The sequence below is a fragment of the Aegilops tauschii genome, chromosome 6, assembly GCF_002575655.3.
Source record: "Aegilops tauschii subsp. strangulata cultivar AL8/78 chromosome 6, Aet v6.0, whole genome shotgun sequence".
Lineage (NCBI taxonomy): Eukaryota > Viridiplantae > Streptophyta > Magnoliopsida > Poales > Poaceae > Aegilops > Aegilops tauschii.
The window spans coordinates 421,554,988-421,566,412 of NC_053040.3; the positions used below are offsets into that span (position 1 = coordinate 421,554,988).

At 50.8% G+C, this 11,425-nt stretch overlaps 1 protein-coding gene across 1 annotated transcript; it reads right to left on the minus strand.

The window, feature by feature from the left end:
- Nucleotides 1–1,213: 1,213 nt before the first annotated feature.
- Nucleotides 1,214–2,838, minus strand: LOC109757445 (expansin-A5). The gene is made up of 3 exons (XM_020316267.4): nucleotides 2,530–2,838; nucleotides 2,089–2,419; nucleotides 1,214–1,995 (listed from the first exon to the last, which is right to left on the minus strand). Exons 1-3 carry the CDS (start codon nucleotides 2,750–2,752, stop codon nucleotides 1,686–1,688), a joined length of 864 nt encoding a protein of 287 aa, XP_020171856.1. The 5' UTR covers nucleotides 2,753–2,838; the 3' UTR covers nucleotides 1,214–1,685.
- Between the last annotated feature and the right edge of the window lie 8,587 nt (nucleotides 2,839–11,425).

Genomic DNA, 11,425 nt, shown 5'->3' on the forward strand with positions numbered 1-11,425 from the left:
TATCAAATCCATATAAAGCCATGCAACTACGTTGATGCACACACATCGTCCGGCTACTCCATCACTACTAAGTAAACATGCCATCAGACTACTAAGTAAACATGCCATCAGAATACCAAAATTTGGTATGTCTGTCTATGGTGGAGACCATCCACGGCTGCTCTTGTCCTTCCCGGCGCCCTTGTTGTCCTTCTCACGGAATTACCGGTCGAAAACGCGGTATGGATCGAGCTGGATCTGCTTGCGCCGGAGCTGTCCTCGCAGTCGCTGTCCTCCTTCTCCTCCTTCGGTGGCAGTCCGGCCATGGCACGGACCGCTCAATTCTGCTCTCAGGCGAGGGCATGCGTGTTCCTCTGCTTCCGTTTCTTCACAATGTGGGTGCGCATGTCTTTCTCCTCTGCGGCCGCCCACGCCGCCGCATTAGCCGCATCCATCGCTGCCATTTCCGCCGCGATACGGGCCTGGCGACCCTTACCCTCTCTTTCCCACGGCGGGCTGCCCGACCCTTACCCTCTCTTTCCCACGGCGGGCTGCCTATTCTCGGCGGGACTCATAGTCTGCCCGACAAGCGGCTGGGGACAAACATACGCGGAGTTGGATGGGCCAGCGTGGCCGAGTCCGATGCGCCCGGTCACTTCCATGTTTTAGCTGGATATATAAAGGGTGCCGGCCAGCCTTCAGACGTTTAAGGTGTCTGTTTGGGTCGAAATTTCAGACCGGTTGGGCCCTAATGTTGATTGTTCACGAGAAGCCTCACTTGTCGTTTTGTGTCCCAAACTCCACCTTTCCTGCTGATTCTACTTTTTATTGGAGAACTCCTTACTCGCGGGGCTTCTTGTTTTGTGTCTAAAACTTCACCTCTGCTCCTGATGCTATTTCTTATTGGATAACTACTTAATCCCCGCAAAAAATATTTAATCGCGGGGTTCTGCATTCTTATTGGATAACTACTTAATCCCCGCAAAAAAAAACTACTTGATCGCGGGGTTCTCCAATTGATTCTTCGACCAACGGACAGTGATGTTTCGTGTTATGATGCTCGGCCTCTGCACCGACGATCAAGAACTATGGCAGTAGTAAACCGAAATGTTCAGAAATCGACCAGAAAAGAAATCTGCTTTCCGTCTGAAGGTTTGCTCATTTACGAGTTGAAGACAGCAGCAGAGTAAATTTGCAAGATTGGACAAGTACTAGCACTCAGTAGGGAAGGAAGTAAAACATGCAAAAGCCAGAGGCTTAAATTAACTCGGTCTGAGGTTACATCACAGCCAAGCACACACACCACACAGACAGAAGAGTACCACACCAAAACATCCACGAGACAAAGGCCACCACCCAAGAGGCCCACTCGCTAAACAGGCGGGTGATACAAGGCGGCGTCGGTTAATCAAGCCGGCCTTTACCACCGCTGCCATCCTAGCCAAAACCTCGTTCAAATGCTTTAGGCTTCAGCTACCACTCACTCACTCACGCGCGCTAACCAGACAATTAAAAGCCCATGATAATACTAGGCCTAACTACCTGCTACTGCTTCCAATCCCCAAAGAGCGTCGGATGCTTGTGGAAGAACCATCATAAAACCATGGCGCTTCCCAGCACGCTCCAATCGGGAGGTTGACGACGAACACTACTGACCACTACTACTACAAGATAGTACTGCTTCGGCGGATGGATGACGCGGGCGGTCAGTGGAACTGGGCGCCGCTGAAGGTCTGGCCGAAGGACCAGCCGCGCGGGACGGCGTTGTTGGAGACCACGGACTGGCCGTTGCCGGCCGTGACGCGGAAGGAGAGGCCCTGCCCGTCGAGGAGCGCGTTGCTCTGCCAGTTCTGCCCCCAGTTGCGGGAGAGCGACTGCCACGCCGCCGAGCGCGTGGACTTGACGGACACCGCGTGCACGTCGCCGGGGCCGCCCACGTTGGTGACGAGCACCAGGTTGAAGTAGGAGTGGCCGTTGATGGTGAACCGGATGCCGCCCTTCTTCTGGCACGCCACCCTGCACGAGCAGATCCACGGCACCGTCAGTGTCAACTCCCTTAACAGTTCTTGGGCAGACAAAGGTAGTAATGCGTGACGGAAGGGGGCGAACCTGCGGTAGGAGACGGGGACAATGCCGGCCCGGTAGAGCGCGATGCGCTGGAAGACGGGCTGGGACATGTCGAAGTGGGCGCGGGGAGGGTTGCACCAGCCGCCGGCGTCGGAGGACTCGCCGAAGTTGGGCGGGCAGAAGTTGGTGGCGGTCACCACGGTGGAGCCGGGGAGGCAGGCGTGGGGCGCGCCGGCCTCGGTGCCGCCCGGGTCGCACCGCACCTCGAAGCAGGCCCCGCAGCTGAGGCCGTTGTTGAAGAGCGCCGTGCTGAGGGCCGCCGTGTTGGAGCCGTACCCCGTGCTGTAGAGGTTCCCGTAGCCGCACGCCCCACCTGCACACGCGCACCAGCAAACGGTAAGCACCGGCAGCGAGCGGCATCAAAGATGCACCAAGAAACAGTACTAATACAATGCTGTGAGGGACGGTGTTTACTGCCCGTACCCATGGTGCCGGAGGCGTCACCGCCGCCGTAGAAGGTGGCGTGCGCGGAGGCCCAGGCGCCACCGCCGAGCGGCGCGTGGGCGTGGTGACCGATGCCAGGCCCGTGGCGATGCACCAGGCCGTGCCCCGGCAGGTGCGGGCCACGCCCCTGCCCGCGGGACAGGGCGAGCGGGAGCAGCGCGGCCACGAGGAAGGCGAGGAGGGCTGCTCGGACGGGCGCCATTGGCACGCACGGTGGAGCGGCTGCCTGGCGCGCGGTGAGGCCGGCTGGGGTGGGTGGAGCGCGGTGGGGATGTGCTTTGGTGCCGGGGCTGGGATCCCATAAATAGAGGGGGGGCAGCGCGGCGCGAACGGTTTCGAAACGGTGCGGCGCAGTGTGGACTGTGGAGCGAGGCGTAGGGCGGGCACGGCAGGCACGCGGGCGGGGCCCGCGGTGGAAAAGCAGCAGGTGGAGCGGCACGCAGGCCGCGACACGGGTTTCCTGGGGCGTTGGGGGGCGTGGCGGGAGTGGTAAAAGCAGCGGCAGCAACAGCAGCAGCCAAGACAAAAGCTGTGGTTTTGTGGTGGGTGGAGAGTGGACTGGTTCGGGCGTACTCCCGCGCGGCGGTGCGAAGTTTGGAAGGGGGCCGGGCGGGAGGTACTGCTGCGCATAGAGCTAGCTAGAGTGGCAGGCTTGCTTGGTTCGCGGGCAATTTACAGATGCGTAGCACGGCTGGTAGCTCCACCTCCGCGATGATGAAAGGTCGATGGAAATTTCCGTCGAACGTGCCGGCCACGGGCGTTGGGTTTTTGATTGCATTACTGCTTGTCGTGGTACTAGTAGTGGAGTACTAACGTTCCGTGGAAGATCACGTGGCCTGTTGCATGGCACTGACTGGATGTTCTGGTTTTCAGTTTTAAACAAAACTCGGTGGTTTGTTGGATTTGCTCCGGTGTTTGGTGTGGCCTGCGAATACACAAATCTGGAAGTAAAATAAGGACGCCCTGGGGAGGAGCTCTGGTCTCAGGCTCGGGTCAGTCGGTTGCTTAAGAACAAGAACCTGCAATGCTCCTATATTCTAACGGAAGTTGTCAGCCCCGGGATTGTAGGTGGCAAGCGGATTTTTTTAAGCAAAGGTTTCTACAGTATCTTTGACCAAAGTACGGAGAAGTCTCGTTGATTTTTAACTTCAACATTCTACGACGCCAGTGCAGACCGGAGATTATTTTCTAGCGAGTCGCGATAGCATCTTTGATTTGGATGTTCCCAAAAAAAAATCATTTCCCTGGTTACGAAAGTAAAATGACATATTGAGCCATGTACTCAGGGCGACTTACCTCACGCAGCCGCCTCCCTAAGAAAAGCTTAGGGTTTATCTGCCTCTCGTCGGCGTCGTCGCTGGTCCGCCTTGTCTCCGGAGACGTTAGGGTCATGGCGGCATGGTGGATCTCGGCCATTGCCGGCGGGAGGGCTCTGCTTTAGATGTTTTTTTGAATTTTGTTAGGGTTTGTGTCCTTCTCGGGAAGACGAGACAGTGGCGGCTCTCTGAAGATGGAATAAGAGCATCTACAGCCGGACCTCTTAAAGCCCGCCTCATACGTCCAAACGGGCTGCCCAGTCACATTTTTTCGACCCAGGCGGACGCCTCAAACGGGCCTCAAACGCTCAGACTGACCGGCACCCACCATATCCAGCCCAAATATGGGGCGGATATGGGGCGTGCCCGGGCATGTCCGCCTGACAAGCCCGGCCCACCACCGACCCCACGGGTGTCCCAGAAAATAAAATCATCGGCCCCATCGGTCGAAACCCTAGCTCACTCACTCTCCTCTCTCGCTCCGTCCTCTATCCTCTCACCGATTCCAATCGAATCCGGTGCAATGTCGAGCTCCGATAGCCGCTCCGACGATGAGGTGGATCTGGAGTATGAGCTTGCCCTCTGCATCGCCTTGGAGCGGTCCAAGGTGGACAGTGGGGGCAATCCGGATCTGCAGCCTCACCGCAGCCGCCGCTTCCCCGTTGGCGCATCTCGGACGCCGGCACTGGCCCCTCCCGGTCCATGGGCAGCTCCGACAGGCTGCCAGCTCAATCAGCGCCTCCCCCATGTCGTCCCATCGCCCCGCCGGATGCTGCTCCCCCATGCTGTCCCCTTGCCCCGCCGGATGTTGCTCCCCCTCGTGGGTAGCGGTGGGTGCTTGTGCCCGCCCCGCCGGCCCAGACGCGCACGCCGGAGTCGGAGGCGCGCGCCGCCCGTCGTGAGAGGTAGCGGGCAAGGGAGAGGGAGGCTGTGGAGACTCTGTCCGCCGCCGGCGTGGGTTATTGGCGGAGCTTGACGTGGACCAGCGGCTCCTCGCGTGGATCTACCGCCGGTCGCTTACGACGACGGAGACGGACGCTCGACGGCTCCGTCGGAAAAACATCATGAAGGAAATATGCCCTAGAGGCAATAATAAAGTTGTTATTTATATTTCCTTATATCATGATAAATGTTTATTATTCATGCTAGAATTGTATTAACAGGAAACTTAGTACATGTGTGAATACATAGACAAACAGAGTGTCCCTAGTATGCCTCTACTTGACTAGCTCGTTTATCAAAGATGGTTATGTTTCCTAGCCATAGACATGTGTTGTCATTTGATGAACGGGATCACATCATTAGAGAATGATGTGATGGACAAGACCCATCCATTAGCTTAGCACTATGATCGTTTAGTTTATTGCTATTGCTTTCTTCATGACTTATACATATTCCTCTGACTATGAGATTATGCAACTCCCGAATACCGGAGGAACACTTAGTGTGCTATCGAACGTCACAACGTAACTGGGTGATTATAAAGATGCTCTACAGGTGTCTCCGATGGTGTTTGTTGAGTTGGCATAGATCGAGATTAGGATTTGTCACTCCGATTGTCGGAGAGGTATCTCTGGGCCCTCTCGGTAATGATCATCACTATAAGCCTTGCAAGCAATGTGACTAATGAGCTAGTTGCGGAATGATGCATTACGGAACGAGTAAAGAGACTTGCCGGTAATGAGATTGAACTAGGTATGATGATACCGACGGTCGAATCTCGGGCAAGTAACATACCGATGACAAAGGGAACAACGTATGTTGTTATGCGGTTTGACCGATAAAGATCTTCATAGAATATGTAGGAACCCAATATGAGCATCCAGGTTCTGCTATTGGTTATTGACCGGAAATGTGTCTCGGTCATGTCTACATAGTTCTCGAACCCGTAGGGTCCGCACGCTTAACGTTCGATGACGATTTGTATTATGAGTTTATGTGATTTGATGTACCGAAGGTTGTTCGAAGTCCCGGATGAGATCACGGACATGACGAGGAGTCTCGAAATGGTCTAGACATAAAGATTGATATATTGGATCATGTTATTCGGACACCGGAAGTGTTCCGGATGGTTTCGGGTAAAACCGGAGTGCCGGAGGGGTTACCGGAATCCCCGGGGGAACTAATGGGGCACCTCGGGCCTTAGTGCAGAGAGAGGAGGGAGGCCAGGGCAGGCCGCCCCCCCCTTGGAGTCCGAATTGGACAAGGGAAGGGGGCGGCGCCCCCCTTTCCTACTCCCTCTCCCTCTCCTTCCTTCCCCCTCTATCCCTTTTGGTGGAATCCTACTAGGACTTGGAGTCCTAGTAGGACTCCCCTCTTTGGGCGCGCCCCCTAGGGCCGGCCGGCCTCCTCGTCCCCTCCTTTATATACGGGGGAGGGGGGCACCCCATAGACACACAAGTTGATCTTTAGCCATGTGCGGTGCCCCCCTCCACAGAAACACACCTCGGTTATATCGTCGTAGTGCTTAGGCGAAGCCCTGCGCTGGTAACTTTATCATCACCGTCACCACACTGTCGTGCTGACGAAACTCTTCCTCGGCCTCAACTGGATCAAGAGTTCGAGGGACGTCACCGAGCTAAACGTGTGCAGATCGCGGAGGTGTCGTGCGTTCGGTACTTTGATCGTGAAGACGTTCGACTACATCAACCGCGTTACTAAATGCTTCCGCTTTCGGTCTACGAGGGTATGTGGACACACTCTCCCTGCTCATTGCTATGCTTCTCCTAGATAGATCTTGCATGATCGTAGGATTTTTTTTGAAATACTACGTTCCCAACACGTCAAGGCTCTTCGGCTTGCCATCGAGCAGTTCGAGCGGGAGGTGTTGGAGAAGGCGAAGGAGGTGGCTCGGCTGGCCAAGCTCAGGCGCCAGCAGGACCGGGTCGTCCAGCGCATCAAGGGCCTCGTCATCGTCGACTCCTCCTCTAACGACGACGATGGCTCCTCCTCCGATGAATCGGACTATCCTCCACCAGCCGATGACGAGTATAGCTACGTCGGCGACCAGAAGAGGAAAGGGTCAGCCCGGAAGTGGTGAAGTTGATTTTAGTTTCAAGTTTTAGATGTAGTATATAGTTGTCCATCGTTTGTGTAAACTTTGGTGGATCTTTTGGAGAACTAATGTGCAATTTCTATGTCCGGAGATGATCTACGTAGTTTGATCGATGTTGCATGCTATAGTATGTATATAGGGGTTCGGATATGAGAGACACGGATGTGGACAACGCGAGTTGAGGAGTGCCCGGTCACTTTCCGCGGACGCGTCCGGGCGCGTCCCCGGGCGTTTGAGGGCCCGGATTTGCCCGGTCCGGCTGTAGATGCTCTAAGGTTCTCCCTGTCTAACCCCTGTTCCTGTGGTGTGTCTGCCATCGTCCATGGGCGTGTGGAGGCGTGTCTCTGGCCAATCTGTCCTTGGTGGATTTGCTTGGACCTGGTCGTAGTTCGTCTACGTTCGTGTGTCTTCAGGTTGGATCCTTCCGATCTACGCTACTCTTCATCGGCGCGGTTGCTGTTCTACTGCGCTGGTTCTATTGGGACTTAGCACGACGACTTCTACTACAACAAGTTTTGCCCGGCTCCGGCAAGGAGGGGGGCAATGACGGCAACGCGCCTTCGGCTCGCTTCAGTTCTTGTAGTCGTCGCTAGGTGGTCTACGGATCTGGATGTAATTTTTATTATTTCCGGTGTTCGTTGCACTGTCATGATTGAATATGAACAGATTGGAAGTTTTCTTGAAAAAAGACTACAGAAGGTAACTTATTTTCTTACAGAAATGATTTCCCTCTTACAAGGTTCAAACATAAAAATCGAACAAATAGGATTACCATATCACAACACATTCCCACCTACCTAAAAGATGGAAGGGTTTTTCTCCATGTCGTCGTGTCAGTCCCCCTCCTCTCCTCATTCCAACGGCCTCGTCGATGGCAAGAGTAGTGGGGGCTCGTCTGTTCACCTTTTCCTTAGGTCTTGTTTCTTTAGCGGCATCGATGCAGCAATGGCATGTTTGAATAAGGTCACTCCGGACTCTCTCTACCTTGACGGCATTCAATCTGGAATGGACGAAGGGCTTGTGAGAGTTGGCGCGGTAAAATATGTTGTCTCTCTTCGGATCTTCCCGATTGGTGTGTCTATCAAGGGTATTAATTAGCTGGCCATTGGTGCACTACTGGAAACAGAGAATTTGCCATCAGTCAGCACTTTGCCGTCTGCTAGCGGACGGCAAAGAAGGCCTTTGCCGTCTGCTTATAAAAGACGGATGACAAAGATATGGCTGACGGCAAAGACACTATTTGCCATCAGCCAGTTCTTTGCCGTCCGCTAGCAGACGGCAAAGAAATGTTGTCGTCCGCTAGCTGACGGCAAAGAGGTGGGGGTGGGGTCCAGTGAAGGGAGGCTTATTGCAATGGCTCACCCCACCTCTTTGCCGTCCGCTAGCAGACGAAAAAGTTTCTTTGCCGTCCGCTAGCAGACGACAAAGAGGCCACTACCTAACTGAAGGAAATATGCCCTAGAGGCAATCATAAATTTCTTATTTATATTTCCTTAAATCATGATATATGTTTATTATTCATGCTAGAATTGTATTAACCGGAAACTTGATACATGTGTGGATACATAGACAAAACACAGTGTCCCTAGTAAGCCTCTACTAGACTAGCTCGTTTATCAAAGATGGTTAAGTTTCCTAGCCATAGACATGTGTTGTCATTTGATGAACGGGATCACATCATTAGGAGAATGATGTGATGGACAAGACCCATCCGTTAGCTTACCATGTTGATCGTTAAGTTTTATTGCTATTGCTTTCTTCATGACTTATACATATTCCTTCGACTATGAGATTATGCAACTCCCGAATACCGGAGGAATGCCTTGTGTTCTATCAAACATCACAACGTAACTGGGTGATTATAAAGATGCTCTACAGGTATCTCCGAAGGTGTTTGTTGGGTTGGCATAGATCGAGATTAGGATTTATCACTCTGAGTATCGGGAGGTATCTCTGGGCCCTCTCGGTAAAGCACATTGATACGTCTCCAACGTATCTATAATTTTTTATTGTTCCATGTTATTATATTATGTGTTTTGGATGTTTAATGGGCTTTATTATGCATTTTTATATTATTTTTGGGACTAACCTACTAACCGAAGGCCCAGTGCAAATTGCTGTTTTTTTGCCTATTTCAGTGTTTCGCAGAAAAGGAATATCAAACGGAATCCAAACGGAATGAAACCTTCGGGAGAGTTATTTTTGGAACAAACGCAATCCAGGAGACTTGGAGTGGACGTCAAGGAAGCAACAAGGAAGCCATGAGGCAGGGAGGCGCGCCCCCCACCCTCGTGGGCCCATTGTGGCTCCACCGACCTACTTCTTTCGCCTATATATACTCATATACCCTAAAAACATCCGAGAGCACCACGAAACCCTATTTTCACCGCCGCAACCTTCTGTACCCATGAGATCCCATCTTGGGGCCTTTTCCGGCGCTCCGCTGGAGGGGGAATCGATCACGGAGGGCTTCTACATCAACACCATAGCCTCTCCGATGATGTGTGAGTAGTTTACCACAGACCTTCGCGTCCATAGTTATTAGCTAGATAGCTTCTTCTCTCTCTTTGGATCTCAATACAAAGTTCTCCTCGATTCTCTTGGAGATCTATTCGATGTAGTTCTTCTTGCGGTGTGTTTGTCGAGATCCGATGAATTGTGGGTTTATGGTCAAGATTATCTATGAACAATATTTGGTTCATCTCTGAATTCTTATATGTATGATTTGATATCTTTGCAAGTCTTTTCGAATTATTAGTTTGGTTTGGCCTACTAGATTGATCTTTCTTGCAATGGGAGAAGTGCTTAGCTTTGGGTTCAATCTTGGGGTGTCCTTTCCTAGTGACAGCAGGGGCAGCAAGGCACGTATTGTATTGTTGTCATCGAGGATAAAAAGATGGGGTTTATATCATATTGCTTGAGTTTATCCCTCTACATCATGTCATCTTGCCTAATGCGTTACTCTGTTCTTATGAACTTAATACTCTAGATGCATGCTGGATAGCGATCGATGTGTGGAGTAATAGTAGTAGATGCAGAATCGTTTCGGTCTACTTGTCGCGGACGTGATGCCTATATACATGATCATGCCTAGATATTCTCATAACTATGCGTTTTTCTATCAATTGCTCGACAGTAATTTGTTCACCCACCGTAAATTATGCTATCTTGAGAGAAGCCACTAGTGAAACCTATGGCCCCCGGGTCTATCTTCCATCATATTATTTTCCTATCAATTTGCTATTTCTGCCGCCGTTTATTTTGCAATCTTTACTTTCCAATATATATCATAAAAATACCAAAAATATTTATCTTATTATCTCTATCAGATCTCACTTTTGCAAGTGGCCGTGAAGGGATTGACAACCCCTTTATGCGTTGGTTGCAAGGTTTTATTTGTTTGTGCAGGTACAAGGCGACTTGCGTGTAACCTCCTACTGGATTGATACCTTGGTTCTAAAAAACGGAGGGAAATACTTACGCTACTTTGCTGCATCACCCTTTCCTCTTCAAGGGAAAACCAACGCATGCTCAAGAGGTAGCAAGATGGATTTCTGGCGTCGTTGCCGGGGAGGCTTACGCGAAGTCAAGTCAAGATTTGATCTCCCAGCAACTAGCCATTTCTGGCGTCGTTGCCGGGGAGATCTACGCAAAAGTCAAAACATACCAAGTACCCATCACAAACTCTTATCCCTCGCATTACATTATTTTCCATTTTCCTCTCGTTTTCCTCTCCCCCACTTCACCTTTGCCGTTTTATTCGCCCTTTTTTCCGTTCGTCTCTTTTCGCTTGCTTCTTGTATGCCTGTTTACCCTGATGGCCTTGCCTAAAAACGCTGATCCTCACCTTAGAAGGTTGGAAGAAATTGAAAACAACGTTAGAAGCTTTATGACTTTGCAATTTGTGCATAATAATTTCTTTAGAAACGAGCTTAAAGAACAAAAAAGATTTATGGAGTACATGAATAAAGAGCTTGATGATATGTCTAAGGAATTTTATGGTTTCAAATCTCAGTTTGCTCACCTTGAAAACTTAATAGCCCAAATTTCGGATAAGCAAGCCACCTTAATTAATAAGATGGCCGCCAAACTGGAAGAGCTAGAAGGTAATAAGGATGAAGATCTAAAAGTGATTGATGTGTCTCCTATTAAATCTTTGTTTTGCAATATGAATCTTGATAATGATGGGACTGGAGATGAGTCAACTTTAGTTAAAAGGCGTCCCAATGATTCGGAGTTTTTAGATCTTGATGCAAAAATTGGTAAAAGTGGGATTGAAGAGGTTAAAACTTTACATAGCAATGAACCCACTATTTTGGATTTCAAGGAATTTAATTATGATAATTGTTCTTTAGTAGATTGTATTTCCTTGTTGCAATCCGTGTTAAATTCTCCTCATGCTTATGATCAAAATAAAGCTTTTACTAATCAAATCGTTGATGCTTTAATGCAATCTTATGAAGAAAAGCTTGAATTAGAAGTCTCTATCCCTAGAAAGCTTTAT